General features: G+C 35.7%; 1 protein-coding gene across 5 annotated transcripts in view; it reads left to right on the forward strand.

Annotated features, from left to right (window-relative positions):
- The window catches only part of SLC41A2 (solute carrier family 41 member 2), a 206,358-nt gene that overhangs the window by 157,190 nt on the left and 31,686 nt on the right, over positions 1 to 17,482 (forward strand). For 4 of the 5 annotated variants that reach the window (XM_057486450.1, XM_057486451.1, XM_036891308.2 and 1 more), the window contains 2 exons: positions 6,143 to 6,290; positions 16,654 to 16,733. In XM_057486450.1, the coding sequence (XP_057342433.1) occupies positions 6,143 to 6,290; positions 16,654 to 16,733 (228 nt within the window). The remainder of the gene's footprint in view (positions 1 to 6,142; positions 6,291 to 16,653; positions 16,734 to 17,482) is intronic. The other variant, XM_036891307.2, reaches the window with a different exon arrangement.

A 17,482-nucleotide genomic window follows, 5' to 3' on the forward strand; every position in this document is an offset into this window, starting at 1 on the left:
CACCTGGAAAATAGAAGATAGATATCCCTCTGAATGATGTCGCCATAGTGTCTGTCCAATAAAAAAATGGATTGTTACAAAAAGAAAATGATCCTTTCCATGGGGCCTTAGTATTAGGAAAATATTGAAAGGATATCTTGCATTAAAAGAAAGTATCTAGAGATTAGTATCCCTACAGAAAAGTTAACATGGCAACATATAGCTAGAAAAGATCTATTGCAAATGGAAACAGAAAGTTTAGAGCTTAATTTAAGCTCTGGATTATGCATGTTATGCTTTAGTATGACTTGCAGAGACACTATAAGGCATTTATTCATTCATAGAGTAATCTTTAAACATGTAATAATCTTTAAAAGCTATTAGGAGGATCTAAAGTTGGGCCAGTAACTGAAATACCTGTACATAAAGATTTTCTCTTCTTATTTATATAATTTTAAGAGGATTTTAAAAAGTCTTTCAGTGCAGTTATAAATAACTGGAAGACTTTTTAATTCATGTGCGTACATAATCTTTACTGGTTTGAAAAACTGTCAGTTTTTCTCTGTTTAGGCAAGATCTGAGAAGCAAAGTGTTGATTGATTTCTTATTCTTCAAGGTTAACATTAAAAAGATGGCTTGGTTGAAACCATAAGAGCAATAACAATCAGTTTCAGGTTACTTCAGCCCTGTGGAGACTAACAGGGATGCCACCTGGGTACTTACAGGACATTCTACAATATCACTGCCTTGATGTGGTGTTGGAAATAGAATCTAAATTTGTCTTGCATGTCACTCTTCAGAGGTTTTTCAGCACTGTACCATTTTAGTTTAGAGCAATTCCTGCAAGATCAACATAATGATAAAATTCTGATGGCTATTACAAGGGGCTTTTTAAAAACTGTTTACAACTTACAGTGCCTATTGCTTTGTTGTTCACACAGGAACAGCTAACATACAAAAATGTCACTCATAGCAGCTACACATTGCAGAAGAATTTGGGGTGAGAAAATGAATGCTATTGATGAAATTACATAACAGTAGTCCGGTAGTTGCAAGATGCCACCAACAATCTAATAAAAGATGAAAACCATGAATCAAAAAGATGGCAGTTGTGTTTGGCAGTTAAGTGGAATCATAGCAATTTGAACCACTTTAGCTGTGTTACTCCTAATTTTTTTGTCATTTACCTACATCATAGCATTAATACTAATGTACATGGATGTTTTTTGGGCTAAAAATTCTACAGAGTATCATCTGTATACCTGTATTTGTTTCCTATTGCTGCTGTAGAAATTAATTTTCTTACAGTTCTGGAGTCCAGAAGTCCAAAATGAGTTATACAGGACTAAAATCAAGGTGTTGGCAAGGCTGGATCCTTCTGGAAGTTTCAGGGGAAAATCCATTCTTTGCTTCTTCTGTCTCCTTTCTGGTGGCTGCTAGCATTCCTTGGCTTGTAGCCGAATTCCTCAATCTCTGCTTTTGTGGTCAACTTGTCTTTTCTTCTGTAGTCAAATTTCCCTCTACCACCTTTCTGTAAGTATACATGTGATTACATTTAGGTCTCACCCAAATAACCCAGGATAATCTCCCTATTTCTGGGGATTAGGATGTGGATGCCTTTGGGGACCATTATTCAGCCTACTACAATACCCATTATGATATACACAGAAATTAATACAAAATGCTGTTTTGACTAGGATCATTTAAATGCATTTCATTTAAAAGGAAGACATTTTAGGTTTTGATATTAATGTAGAAGTTCATGGATGGCTTTTAATTCACCATTTTCTCTTGCTGATGGTGTCAGTACTAGTGGTTTTCTCAAAATATTTCTTTAATTTTATGACATCTGTGAAACTTCAATATATCCTAAAAGAGGAATGTTTTAGCAGCTTCCCTTTTTGTATGTTTGTAATTTTTTCCTAGTCATCAGAATCAGGTTAGATGGTAGCCAGGGAAAAGGTAGGAAGGAGGGTCCTATACAGTCATACATGTGGTTTAATTTGTTGGGAATGGGCATATTAGATTTGGCAGGAAATTGAAATAGAACACACTTATAGGAAATCATTCTAGAAATTTTAATCTTTTCATGGTCCCCCCACTTTTAAAGAATTGTTCATGTAATTTTGTATTTGGAGGTAATTTTACACTTATAGAATAACTGCAAAAATAGGAATAGTACCATAAAACTCATATATCCTATGCTCAGATTCACTTGATGTTAACTGTTTATCCCCATTTGCTCTACCTTTTACTCTCCATCTCTGTCTCTCTGCATGTATGTATATATGTGTGTGTGTGTGTATATATATATACATATATGTTCTTTGTCTTTTATAATATTGACATATTTAAAAAATTTAGTACCCCCTCCTTTTTTATTGTTGAAATTTTAAAAACTGAGATATAATTCATATACCATACACTTTTTTAAAATACACAAAGTTTTTTAAAGTGTACTATATAGTATACTTTCTAAAGTATACAATTTACTGGTTTTTAGTACATTCATAAGATTGTACAACCTATTATCTAATTCCAGAACATTTTCATCACCCCAAAAAGAAAACCTTAGCAGGCACTCCCTGTTCCACCCCTCCCCCAGGCCCTGCAACCACTAATCTACTTTCTCTCTGGATTTGTTTGCTTCACACATTTCAAAAAATGGAATCACATCATGTAAATTGCCTTTTATGTCTGGCTTCTTTCAATTAGTATGTTTTCAAGGTTCATCTGTGTTGTAGCATGAATCAGTACTGCATAATTATTCACTACTGAATAATATTGGATTGTATGGATATACCATATTTTATTTATCCAGTCACCATTTGATGGACATTTGGGTTGCTTCTACTTTTTGGCTATTATGAATAATATTGCTATGAACATTTTTATGTGAACACTTGTTTTCCATTCTCTTGGTGTATACCTAGGAGTAGAATTCCTAGGTCATATCATTCAATGCCTGCTCATTACTTTTAGTCTCTTTACTGAGAAATTTTTCTCCCTCTAAAGATTATTCTGAAGTTGGATGGTAGGTGTTTCTTTCAACTTTAGTGTCCTGCCAGAGATACAATGTTGAGAATAACTTAAAAGCCTGCCACGGTGCTCCTCTCTTGACCTGAAAATAAAATACTAAGATGATCCATCCTGGCAGAATAGTTCTTTTCATTCGTGTTCAGTGGATTTTAATGCTTTTATATTTATGTGCAATCTTACAGGGAGATTGTTGGCCATCCTAGTTGTTTCAGGAGATAAGAACGCTTTTGAACTGGGATGTTACTTATCCTTATCTAAGGTTTAATAAGGAGAACTGGGAGCTATTCAATGAAAGTTTTTTTATCCTTTAAAAAATCATGGAGAAAATGGCACTATATGCAGCACTAGTTATAGTCCTTAAAATGGAAGAAGATATTTAAGTTAATTTTGTTATTGTAATTATTTTGAAGATGTGACCCAGATAAAGCCACCCAAATTTATTTGGATATTGTTTTAATATCTATAGTAATTGTTTGTTCCTACTGGATAGGAAAAAACTTGAGTGGTATCTAGTTTAAATATCTTTAGGTTTAGGTAAGAAGGTATTTAAATATCTTAAGATAGGGAAATACAAAATTCAGTCAAAGATGAAGTCTGCATATGGGCTGGAAAATCTTGTGAGATACCAGAAAAATTTAGTAATACTTAATTTAAATCTAAGGTTGTAGGTTACCAGGACTGAGATCAATCCTGTCTTTAGGTTATGAAGTCCCTACTATATACAATGAGTATTAGAGTCATTAAGAAGAATCTAAGAATGTCCTGGATGAAATCTCTGATAATAAAACCTTAGTCAGCTAAAATATTACAAAAAATGTCTTGGGATGGCATAATTGTTTCAAGAAGGGATAAGCAACTTTTAACCCTGGGGAGATTTAGAATGAAGTATAAAAATACTTGAGAATCAAGCTCACAGTATTAATGGTTTTATGCTAAAGAAGTAGAACATTTTTTGGATATACTTGTAACAACCCATTAGAGTAAATATGTCAGGCTTTTAATTTCATCTTAAACTTTATAATTAAATAATTGACTTATTCTTGTGACTTTTAAATAGAAGTATTACCAAATTTGTGTACACTATATGAATATTTATGGAAACTTTATTAAAAGACTTGCCTTATTGGTACACTTAATTTATTCGATTTATAAAGATTATTTTAAGTACTTGGCAACTTTTGTGAGATGTCTAAAGTAAGTACAATGTCTCAGGTATTTAACTAAGTTTGTAAATGTGACTAAATATTATTCCAAATTCTTAAAAAATTTTGGTTGGATGCTTGACATTGTGAATGTAACGTTAAACGCTTAATTTTTTTTTTTTTTTACAAAGTGTTCGACTTTGTTCTTGTAAACAGTTTTTTCTGGATTACTTTAAGCCTTCCAAGTCTTGGTTTAAGCTTTATTGGAGCAAATCTAGAGCAGAATTTACAATGGGGGTAGCCCTACCCTACTACTAAGATGTGAAAGACGTGACCCTTTTCCATTCTTTACTGAATGTTCTCAGCGTTCAAAGAGGCCTTTCCTCTCTATGGGGTTAGATCTTGAATATCTTCCAGCCCTTTGTAAACTCTGGAAATGTTTCAGTTTACACCTCCCCAGTTATTCTTGGCCTAGCCTGTGGAGTTAGCCTATGCATATATAGCTTAGCATTCATTTCTCAGGCTCTTTCTCTAAGAGCTTCCTCTTCTCCAGTATTCTACCCTCTAAATTCCTGCTACCTTGGCCTTACTCAGCTGCAGTTCTCCCTTTCTGAGCTGTGGCCTGTAATATGCTTTTAGTCAAAAAGCTGAGGCTGTTGGAGGCTTATTTAATTTCTTTCTCTTCTCTCAGGGATCACAGTCTTGCAATGCCTATTGTCTAGTGTCTGAAAACAGTTGATACCTATCTATGTATCTCTATCTATCTACATGAATATGTAAAAATCTTCTAGTTATTTCTGAAAGCACTTAAATTTTTGTTTAGAGGTATCATACATCATGTCTACAAACCAAGACAAATAGCCAAGCCCAAAGTTAATGAGCCAGAGAGAGAAATATACTTTCTCTAAAGGAAAGCATAACAAGAATGGGGAGAAAATGAATAGTTGTAATCAAGTAAGACAGTCTCCCACAGAGAGGTGTAACAAAGTCCTGGCAATCTGCTACATCAGATTGGAAGATGTTAATAATGTGATTATGGTTATAATGATAGTAAGTGTGCAATAAACATTAACTATGTGCCTGGTTACTATTTTATTTACCATACATGCACTGTATGAATTCTCTTAATGACCCCATGATATGGGTACTATTATTATAGCTATTTTATAGACAAGGAAATTGAAGGTTATGGAAGTTAAATTTCTTGTCCAGTTAAGTTCTAACACCCAGCTGTGAAACTAGGTAGTCTAGCCAACTATGGTTAATACAGCATAATGTATTCTATCTTAGTATATTAAAGGTTCTTAGTAGTTCTGCAGTGAAAAAAATCTTTGTTAAATCTAGTTTTCTATTTTGGAGCTTAGAACACTACTTAGTATTGGGGAGATATGTATTATCAATTGATAATATCTAATATTCCATATAATGCTTATACTACAAGATCCCTGTGGGTAAAAACAATATCTTACTTGCGTTAGAGTGTACCATTAAGAGCACTAACTTTGGTGTCAGAGAGATGTCGTTTTCTCCCAACTCTTACTATTTCTTAGCTGTGTTCTTAAGTTCCCAAGCCTCGGTTTCTTCATAAAATAGAAATGACAGTATCTATTTCATGATTGTGAGGACAATTACATGAGATGGTGACTGTAAAGCATTTAACATAGTACTTGATAAATAATAGGAGCCAAATAGATGTTAGCTTTTTTACTGTCATTCTTATTGTTGTTATTATTACTGTAATTCCCATCTAGGTCAAATAGCTATTTTAATAAATGTTTGTTGAATTAATGTATTAGTTTTAAATCACGTTACTTAATATTTTTACCTATCTACAGTTTTAAATTCATTTGAAATTTATAAGAAAATATATAGCATGTGAATATGTTTGATAACATCTATCTGCTGGTAAACTTTTACTTGAACATTTAGATTTGCTATATGGTTAAAAGTGAGATTGAAATGTTGTCTCTTTTTACATTTAGAGACCTATTACTACATTTCTCCATTAGTTGGTGGCTTTTTCTTGGCTCTGACTCCTATCTGGATTATAATAGCTGCCAAACATCCAGCCACGAGGACAGTTCTCCACTCAGGTTGGGAGCCTGTCATAACAGCTATGGTTATAAGTAGGTTAGTATTATAGTATGTGTGCTTGTGTGTATTCTATATGCTGTATCTATGTATATATTAAAACAAATTGGTAACCTGTTTTTATTTCTTGGTTTAATCATTTTATATAGTCAATTCTTAATTATCCCAGGTAATAGGGACATAAGAGACAAGAGTTATTGAAATCAGTAGATGTATAGAATTCATCTAGATGCTACCAGTTTTAAACTTTTCTCCAACCAAAATCCTTACCATACTGATGAGTAAAATTAAGTGGTGTTTGTCTTTATATGTGTGAGTGTGCATTTAACTTGATAAAGACATTACTTGTTTTTAATAATAAGTTGCTCACATAAGTATCATAAAGCCTTAGATATGTACATACCATTTGACTGCTTTTATTTCTAGAACTCTGACAGGAAATAAGGATATATGCAAATGATCCATCACATTGGAATTTTTAATAACCAAAAAAAAGAGCAAACACCTTAGAGTTCTAGCAATCTGTTACTGATCAAATTGTGGTATAGTCACAAAATGGAATATTAGTCAACCATTAAAAATCACATTGTAACATTTCTATTGATATGGAGATACTCATTATATATTTGGTGAAAAGAGCATTCTAGAAACAAGTATGAGTGTCCTATTAAACATGGTAGATTGACACATTTATCTTCTTCCTTCTTGAAACTACTGAAATGACAGTAAAAGAATAAAAAAGCTGTAAGACCACAAAGACAGAGGAGAGCAGAGAGGACAGCAGGTAAGAGATTCAACGAAATTAGTTAAGATAGGAATCTGATAGATGGTTATTGACTGAATTAGCAGAATGAAAAAGCTGAAACCTAATCACCTGCAGGATGAGGGGACCCTCATAAGATGCAAGCTGATGTGAGCCTCAGAAAATAAAAGGTGAAAGAATTAGAGGCACTAAGTACTTCTGAAAGCTGAAATGAAGAAGATTGGTTGAAAGTTTATGTAAGAAGTGGTTAACTTCTAAAAGCCCTTCTTCCGCAGGCACACCCAGGTGACTATTCCCCCTTATTCCACTTTTGCAGAAGATAAACATTAACTCTGGAGAGGCTAAATTAGGAGACTCTGGATTCAGAAACACCTGCACAAGTGAGGATGTGGATTAAGCACTGTATGGTAAACAGGATTAAGTGAAAATCCTATCCCACTTCTTTTTCTTTGCTGGTACAATGCTAGCTGTTAGGCTTAAACTCCCAGGCAAAAAAATTAGGTAATTCTTCCCTGGGAAAACTCAGCACAGAAGAATAGCTTGTAGAAATTGACCCTTATGAGTCCTTTAGCAAAAAAGCTGCATGTCCACCTGCTGACAAGCTCTACTTGTGTTCACAGAGAGCTCCAACTATGCTATTCAGTGCCACTTAAGGAGGAACAGACAGTAAAAGGATCAAACATTTAGTTAAGACTTTAAACATGAAAGAGAGACTGAAAAATGGTGTTCAAAGAAAATGTAAGGGTAGTTGAAAAAGCCTCAAAAAACTATTATCCATATCTTCAGAGAAATAAGAGAAGCTATGCCATCTTAATGTAAGAACATAAGGCTCTAATAAAAAGGATTTAAAAAACAGGAAGAGCTCTTGGAAATTTAAAAATAAATAGCAGAAACAAAAAACTCAGTAGAAATATTAGAAGATAAGATTGAGGAACTGAGGAACTATCCTAGAAAGTAGAACAAAAAGCAAAGAGGTGGACAATTGGAGGCAAGCAATAAGGAGAGAAAATTATCAAATAAATAGTACAAGATAAAATAAATAAATAAATAATACAAGAACATTCCCCAGAACTGAAGAACATCAGCTTCCCAATTGGGAGGGGCCTGCTGAATACCCAGCACTACTAATTAGAGTAGGAGGGACCCAAATCAAAGCACATTATCATAAATCCCAAAAGCTTCCAGAGAGAAAAGGCTAGTTACATATAAAGGATTGGGGATCAGAATGATGTCCAATAATATCACCAAAAGTGATTTCTTCAAAATTCTGAGGGAAAATTATTTTGAATATAAAATGTAGTTGTAGTATCAATCAAATGTAAGGGTAGACTCAAGGAATTTTCAGACATGCCGGATCTCAAAATATTTACTTCTCATATACCCTGTCATATAAAAGCTGATAGAAGATATGGTCTATCAAAATGAGGAAATAAATCAAGAAAGAAGACAACACAGGAATCAGGAAACACACTCTGTGGCAGCATGTGGTTCATTTTCTAAATATAGATTGATTTCTCTTGGAAGATTCAGGCAGCAGAATCCTATGAAATGTTGGGACTTGGTCATAGTACAAAGACCAAGACCCAACACAGAGAGATTGAAAGGAAAGTACAGATGACAGCTATGCATCAGACCTAAGAGCAACCATCCAGGTTGACAGGAGGGCAGTAGGCTTGTCTCTAAGAAAAATAAGTGGGATTAATTAGTTACCTGATGAATTTGACTGTATTCAGAGTCATTTCATTAACTTTGTTATAAATTTAAGGCTGTATTAGTAATAAGTACCTAAAAAATTAAGAAAAATAGGAGACAAAGCAAAAAACACAAGTGAAGAAATCTAATAATATACTTTGTATCTCAGTTGTAAATAATGATTCCATTGTTACAATAAAGTGAGCCCTAAATATTTCACTGGTTTATAATAAAACCAGGTTGGCAGGATAGGGGGAGGAAGGGAATTGTAAAGAGACTGAGATGGGGAGAAAAGGCAAGTGAGACTAAATCCTCATCTGCAATAGTGGAAATCATTAGGCAAATGCCTAAAATTAAAAATCAAGAAATAGCAATAAATATGTTTTCTTTAGATACATAGAATTAAATGACAGAAGAAAAAAGCTAAAGAAATTGAAAATGATTGCTAGTGGAGAGCAGGATCTGGGGGTGGGGCTGTGGACTATTTTATAAGCTTTGTGGTACTTTCACTTTTTAAATAATGCACATGTGTTCAATAAAAATAAAATTTTAAACTGAAGAAAAACCACTCTTACAATTGGAGTTTTTATATTTAAACATATACATGTCTAAAAATGTGTGGGAGGCTATATACCAACATGCTAACAATATGACTCTTAATGGTGTAACTATTGTTGATATTTATTTTCTTGTTTTTGTTTGTATTTTCTAATGTTTCTATAAGTTTTATTACCTAGATAAAAAATATTTTAAAATGTATTTTATCAAGTGTTTGTGTTCTTTCTCCAGCATGATCTATATACTTTGTGGGAGGGAGAATTATTCTTTGACATAACTAGTGTGTTCTATTGAAATGTATATATATGTATTAGGGTTTAAAATCTTTAAACATTCTAAGGATGACTATTTTTGGACTTTACAGTGTAAATTTTTTTTTTATTAATTTTATTTTGGTTTCATTAATCTACAATTACATGAAGGACATTGAGTTTACTAGGCTCCCCCCTTCACCAAGTCCCCCCTACATACCCATTCAGAGTCACTGTCCATCAACATAGTAAGATGCTGTAAAATCACTACTTGTCTTCTCTGTGTTGCACAGCCCTCCCTGTGCACCCCCCAACACTATACATGTTAATCGTAATGCCCCCTTTCTTTTTTCCCGCCCTTATCCCTCCCTTCCCACCCATCCTCCCCAGTCCCTTTCCCTTTGGTAACTGTTAGTCCATTCTTGGGTTCTGTGATTCTGCTGCTGTTTTGTTCCTTCAGTTTTCCTTTGTTCTTATACTCCACATATGAGTGAAATCATTTGGTACTTGTCTTTCTCCGCCTGGTTTATTTCATTGAGCATAATACCCTCTAGCTCCATCCATGTTGTTGCAAATGGTAGAATCTGTTCTTCTCTTATGGCTGAGTAATATTCCATTGTGTACATGTACCACATCTTCTTTATCCATTGATCTACTGGTGGACATTTAGGTTGCTTCCATATCTTTGCTATTGTAAATAGTGCAGCGATAAACACAGGGGTGCATCTGTCTTTTTTCAAACTGGAGTGCTGCATTCTTAGGGTAAATTCCTAGAAGTGGAATTCCTGGGTCAAATGGTATTTCTATTTTGAGCATTTTGAGGAACCTCCATACTGCTTTCCACAATGGTTGAACTAATTTACATTCCCACCAGCAGTGTAGGAGGGTTCCCCTTTCTCCACAACCTCACCAACATTTGTTGTTGTTTGTCTTTTGGATGGTAGCGATCCTTACTGGTGTGAGATGATATCTCATTGTAGTTTTAATTTGCATTTCTCTGATGACAAGCAATGTGGAGCATCTTTTCATGTGTCTGTTGGCCATCTGAATTTCTTCTTTAGAGAACTGTCTATTCAGCTGTTCTGCCCATTTTTAAATTGGATTATTTGCTTTTTGTTTGTTGAGGTGTGTGAGCTCTTTATTTATTTTGGATGTCAACCCTTTATCGGATCTGTCATTTATGAATACATTCTCCCATACTGTAGGATACCTTTTTGTTCTATTGATGGTGTCCTTTGCTGTACAGAAGCTTTTCAGCTTGATATAGTCCCACTTGTTCATTTTTGCTTTTGTTTCCCTTGCCCGGGGAGATATGTTCAAGAAGAGGTCACTCATGTTTATGTCTAAGAGATTTTTGCCTATGTTTTTTTCTAAGAGTTTTATGGTTTCATGACTTACATTCAAGTCTTTGATCCATTTCGAATTTACTTTTGTGTATGGGGTTAGACAGTGATCCAGTTTCATTCTCCTGCATGTAGCTGTCCAGTTTTGCCAGCACCATCTGTTGAAGAGACTGTCATTTCCCCATTGTATGTCCATGGCCCCTTTATCGAATATTAGTTGACCATATATGTTTGGGTTAATGTTTGGAGTCTCTATTCTGTTCCATTGGTCTGTGGCTCTGTTCTTGTGCCAGTACCAAATTGTCTTGATTACTGTGGCTTTGTAGTAGAGCTTGAAGTTGGGGAGTGAGATCCCCCCCAGTTTATTCTTCCTTCTCAGGATTGCTTTAGCTATTCGGGGTCTTTGGTGTTTCCATATGAATTTTTGACCTATTTGTTCCAGTTCATTGAAGAATGCTGTTGGTAGTTTGATAGGGATTGCATCGAATCTGTATATTGTTTTGGGCAGGATGGCCATTTTGACGATATTAATTCTTCCTAGCCAGGAGCATGGGATGAGTTTCCATTTGTTAGTGACCTCTTTAATTTCTCTTAAGAGTGTCTTATAGTTTTCAGGGTATAGGTCTTTCACTTCCTTGGTTAGGTTTATTCCTAGGTATTTTATTCTTTTTGATGCAATTGTGAATGGAATTGTCTTCCTGATTTCTCTTTCTATTAGTTTATTGTTAGTGTATAGGAAAGCCACAGATTTCTGTGTGTTAATTTTGTATCCTGCAACTTTGCTGAATTCCGATATTAGCTCTAGTAGTTTCAGAGTGGAGTCTTTAGGGTTTTTTATGTACAATATCATGTCATCTGCAAATAGTGACAGTTTAACTTCTTCTTTACCAATCGGGATTCCTTGTATTTCTTTGTTTTGTCTGATTGCCATGGCTAGGACCTCCAGTACTATGTTGAATAACAGTGGGGAGAGTGGGCATCCCTGTCTTGTTCCCGATCTCAGAGGAAAAGCTTTCAGCTTCTCGCTGTTCAGTATGATGTTGGCTGTGGGTTTATCATATATGGCCTTTATTATGTTGAGGTACTTGCCCTCTATACCCATTTTGTTGAGAGTTTTTATCATGAATGGATGTTGAATTTTGCCGAATGCTTTTTCAGCATCTATGGAGATGATCATGTGGTTTTTGTCTTTCTTGTTGTTGATGTGGTGGATGATGTTGATGGATTTTCGAATGTTGTACCATCCTTGCATCCCTGGGATGAATCCCACTTGGTCATGGTGTATGATCCTCTTGATGTATTTTTGAATTCAGTTTGCTAATATTTTGTTGAGTATTTTTGCATCTACGTTCATCAGGGATATTGGTCTGTAGTTTTCTCTTTTGGTGGGGTCTTTGCCTGGTTTTGGTATTAGGGTGATGTTGGCTTCATAGAATGAGTTTGGGAGTATTCCCTCCTCTTCTATTTTTGGAAAACTTTAAGGAGAATGGGTATTATGTCTTCTCTGTATGTCTGATAAAATTCCAAGGTAAATCCATCTGGCCTGGGGTTTTGTTCTTTAGTAGTTTTTTGATTACTGCTTCAATTTCATTGTTGGAAATTGGTCTGTTTAGATTTTCTGTTTCTTTCTGGGTCAGCCTTGAAAGGTTGTATTTTTCTAGGAAGTTGTCCATTTCTCTTAGGTTTCCCAGCTTGTTAACATATAGGTTTTCATGGTACTCTCTAATAATTCTTTGTATTTCTGTGGGGTCCATCGTGACTTTTCCTTTCTCATTTCTGAATCTGTTGATGTGTGTTGACTCTCTTTTTCTCTTAATAAGTCTGGCTAGAGGCTTATCTATTTTGTTTATTTTCTCGAAGAACCAACTCTTGGTTTCATTGATTTTTGCTATTGTTTTATTCTTCTCAATTTTATTTATTTCTTCTCTGATCTTTATTATGTCCCTCCTTCTGCTGACCTTAGGCCTCATTTGTTCTTCTTTTTCCAATTTCGATAATTGTGACATTAGACCATTCATTTGGGATTGTTCTTCCTTTTTTAAATATGCCTGGATTGCTATATACTTTCCTCTTAAGACTACTTTTGCTGTATCCCACAGTAGTTGGGGCTTTGTGTTCTTGTTGTCATTTGTTTCCATATATTGCTGGATCTCCATTTCAATTTGGTCATTGATCCATTGATTATTTAGGAGCGTGTTGTTAAGCCTCCACGTGTTTGTGAGCCTTCTTGCTTTCTTTGTACAATTTATTTCTAGATTTATGCCTTTGTGGTCTGAAAAGTTGGTTGGTAGGATTTCAATCTTTTGGAATTTACTGAGGCTCTTTTTGTGGCCTAGTATGTGGTCTATTCTGGAGAATGTTCCATGTGCACTTGAGAAGAATGTGTATCCTGTTGCTTTTGGATGTAGAGTTCTGTAGATGTCTATTAGGTCCATCTGTTCTAGTGTGTTGTTCAGTGCCTCTGTGTCCTTACTTATTTTCTGTCTGGTGGATCTGTCCTTTGGAGTGAGTGGTGTGTTGAAGTCTTCCAAAATGAATGCATTTCATTCTGTTTCCTCCTTTAATTCTGTTAGTATTTGTTTCACATATGTTGGTGCACCTGTATTGGGTGCATATATATTTATAATGGTTATATCCTCTTATTGGACTGAGCCCTTTATCATTACGTAATGTCCTTCTTTATCTGTTGTTACTTTCTTTATTTTGAAATCTATTTTGTCTGATAGTAGTATTGCAACACCTGCTTTTTTCTGTCTGTTGTTTGCATGAAATATCTTTTTCCATCCCTTGACTTTAAGTCTGTGCATGTCTTTGGGTTTGAAGTGAGTCTCTTGTAAGCAGCATATGGATGGGTCTTGCTTTTTTATCCATTCTATTACTCTGTGTCTTTTGATTGGTGCATTCAGTCCATTTACATTTAGGGTGATTATTGAAATGTATGTACTCATTGCCATTGCAGGCTTTAAGTTTGTGGTTACCAAAGGTTCAAGGTTAGCTTCTTTACTATCTTTCTGTCTAACTTAACTCGCTTATTGAGCTATTATAAACACTGTCTCATGATTCTTTATTTCTCTCCCTTCTTATTCCTCCTCCTCCCTTCTTCATATGTTGGGTGTTTTGTTCTGTGCTCTTTTTAGGAGTGCTCCCATCTAGAGCAGTCCCTGTAAGATGCCCTGTAGAGGTGGTTTTGGGGAGGCAAATTCCCTCAACTTTTGCTTGTCTGAGAATTGTTTAATCCCTCCTGCATATTTAAATGATAATCATGCTTGATACTGTATTCTTGTTTTGAGGCTCTTCTGTTTCATTGCATTAAGTATATCATGCCATTCTCTTCTGGCCTGTAAGGTGTCTGTTGAGAAGTCTGATGATAGCCTGATGGGTTTTCCTTTGTAGGTGACCTTTTTTTTCTCTCTGGCTGCCTTTAATACTTTGTCCTTGTCTTTGATCTTTGCCATTTTAATTATTATGTGTCTTGGTGTTGCCCTCCTTGGATCCCTTGTCATCGGAGTTCTTTGTACCTTTGTGGTCTGAGAGGCCATTTCCTCCCCTAGTTTGGGGAAGTTTTCATCAATTATTTCTTCAAAGACACTTTCTATCCCTTTTTCTCTCTCTTCTTCTTCTGGTACTCCTATCATGCAAATATTGTTCTGTTTCACTTGGTCACACATTTGTCTTAAAATTCTTTCATTCCTTGAGATCCTTTTATCTCTCTCTGCATCAGTTTCTCTGTGTTCCTGTTCTCTGTTTTGTAGTCCATTAATGGTCTCTTGCATCTCGTCCATTCTGCTTTGAAGTCATTCCAGAGATTGTTTTATTTCTGCATTCTCCCTCCTTAGTTCTTGCATATTTCTCTGCAAGTCCATCAGCATGGTAATGACTTTTGATTTAAATTCTTTTTCAGGAATATTGGTTAAATCTATCTCCTCAGGTTCCTTCTCAGGGGAAGATGTAGAGGATGTTGAAGCTGTCTGGGTTAGTCCTGTCTGAATCAAATTTTTTTGCCTTTTCATGTTGATAGGTGCAGTGGTATGCTATTGACTCATCTGTCAGCTGGAAGAGTCAAGACTCTTTGCACTTGCTCCTGGCCTTTCTTTACTGGGACAACTGTGACCCCTAGTGGCTTTTGTTGGGCTATTGCATGTAGATTGGGTCTCTATCTTGCCAGGCCAGTATGGAGGAAGCTCCCTTGCGGTGGGCGTGGCCAGCCTCAGGCTTCTGCTCTGCTATGGCGGGGCCCTGGATGGGTAATGGATGGGGGCTGTTTGGCTGTTTACCTCCATGAGGGGTCTCAGAGCTGCTGCCCAGGGGGTTAGTGCACCCGGAGTTCCCTGGAATTTCTAGCTGCTGGACTGTGACCCGGGATGCTTCCGTCCAGCTGTGCAGTCCCTGTCCCTTTAAGACTTTCAAAAAGCACTCACTTTTCTTTGTTCCAGGGGCTCCGGCTGCGGGACCCACTCACAGGTCTTACTGTCCTGCTTCCCTAGTTTCCAGCACCCCATGCATGCACTGTGTGTCTGCGCTCTGGTGCAGATGGCTAGGGCTGGGTGTTTAGCAGTCCTGGGCTCCCTCTCCCTCCCTGCTCCAACTCCTCTCCTCTCGCTGGGAGCTGGGGTGAGGGGCCTCAGGTCCCACCGAGCTGTGGCTTGTATCTTACCCCTTTCACCAGGTGCTGGGTTCTCACAGGTGTGGATGTAGTCTGGCTGTTGTCCTGTGTCTTCTGGTCTCTCTTTTAGGGATAGTTGTATTTGTTGTATTTTCAAAAATATATGTTTTTGGGAGGAGATTTCCACTGTCCTACTCATGCCGCCATCTTGGCTCCGCCCCTCTACAGTGTAACTTTTAATGGTAACTCCTAGCAGTTTAGGCATGTTATTCATTTATTTTACTAAAGAATTAAAATAATGAGACTTAATAAATTCCTAATATTAATTATCAAGTAGTGGTAAGAACATTTCATCAGATATTTTGATCTTCATCCCCATTCCATTGACAATCTGTGGTTCATTTTTCTGTAATGTGGATTGCATTTCCCAGGAATATTTTGTTAACGTAATCCCAAGAATAGTGGGACTGACAATGTTTGATAGCACATAAGCCAAGAAACGGAAATAACCAATGAAAATGGTTTTGGAAACTTAAGAAAATATCCAAGCTCCATTGAGACATTGAAAGTATATGGCTTGCAACTCTTTAACTATATGTTTTCCAGATCTCTATTTTTAAGATCATCCCTTTCTATGGCGACAGCTCATAATTTTTAATTTACCAGTGATAAGACATGCCCTAACTGTATCTGGCTTTAATAAAAGTCATATTGATAAAAGTCATCCCTTTAATGTCTGGGTTACTTCAAATATGAAAGATACTCTTTCTAAAATTATTTTTTAATTACAAGAGCAGTAAGTGCATGTGGTTTAAAAGACTAAGTATAGAAGGATATAAAATGACCATCAGTCTCCTGTCAGTCTCACTCCCTAGGGATAGAAATTGTTACTAATTCTTACATATCTTTTCAGAGATTTTAATGTAAGTATATGATTTTCCTCTTTATAAGTAACATGTTGGAAATCAGAAAAAGAGCCCTGAAATGTAGGGCTACAGCTTATGTCAGATTTTATTTTCAATATTATTCTGAGAACATATATTTTAACTTTGAATATTTTTTGTTCTTATTCTATTTTTTAAATGTCTAAATATTTTATTTTGAAAAGTAGGGTGTTTGTATATAAACAATAACTTCAAATTAGTACATTTCCCTTCCTCTTTCCTAACGTATATGATTTTGTATCTTGCAGCATTGGGGGCCTTATTCTGGACACAACTGTATCTGATCCAAACTTGGCTGGGATTGTTGTTTACACACCAGTTATTAATGGTAAGAATTACATATACTGTTTCATGATGATATCAAATCTTTACATACTCTTAGGTGCTAACAGGCATCTTAGGGTTCATATTTTAGGAGGTCTATTTCCCATCCCCTCCATTTTCCCTCCAGCCCCAGGTTGGTGTTCACAGCAGAATTGACCTTCCCTGTTCTCAGTAAAGCAGAGTGCATTTTTGGAAAATAAAACAAAACTGTCTCTTCATCTTATCAGTAGGTATTAGTTTGAGAGTCAGGCATACCTAGTTTTTTTTTTTTTTTTTGGTATCATTAATGTACAATACTTACAATGGTTACTAGACTCCCCCTTTTATTAAGTCTCCACCACATACCCCATTACAGTCACTGTCCATCAGCGTAGTAAGATGCTATAGAATCATTACTTGTCTTCTCTGTTACACAGGCATGCCTAGTTTTTAATGTTAGTGTGAAAAATATGATATTTCGGTTTGGTTCTGGATTATCACTTACTTTGGGCTTATCTGCTATTTTATGTTTTGTCATTGCCCCTGTCTGTTCTCATGGATAAATCAGAGTTAGGTGGGTTTAAGTATTGCTTGAGTTACTTCGGTCCACTGAAATCTATTACTGCTCTGATGATCCCTTTAAAATCTGCCTTACATTTTCTTCTTATCTATAAAATGGGAATTATAGTACTTAAATTCACATGGACTTTCGTTTAATAAGATCATTTTAATCCAGTCCTACTGGCTTTTGGGTTGACTGTCATTAAACTGGAT

Source organism: Manis pentadactyla, chromosome 10 (genome assembly GCF_030020395.1).
Source record: "Manis pentadactyla isolate mManPen7 chromosome 10, mManPen7.hap1, whole genome shotgun sequence".
In the NCBI taxonomy this organism is placed as follows: domain Eukaryota; kingdom Metazoa; phylum Chordata; class Mammalia; order Pholidota; family Manidae; genus Manis; species Manis pentadactyla.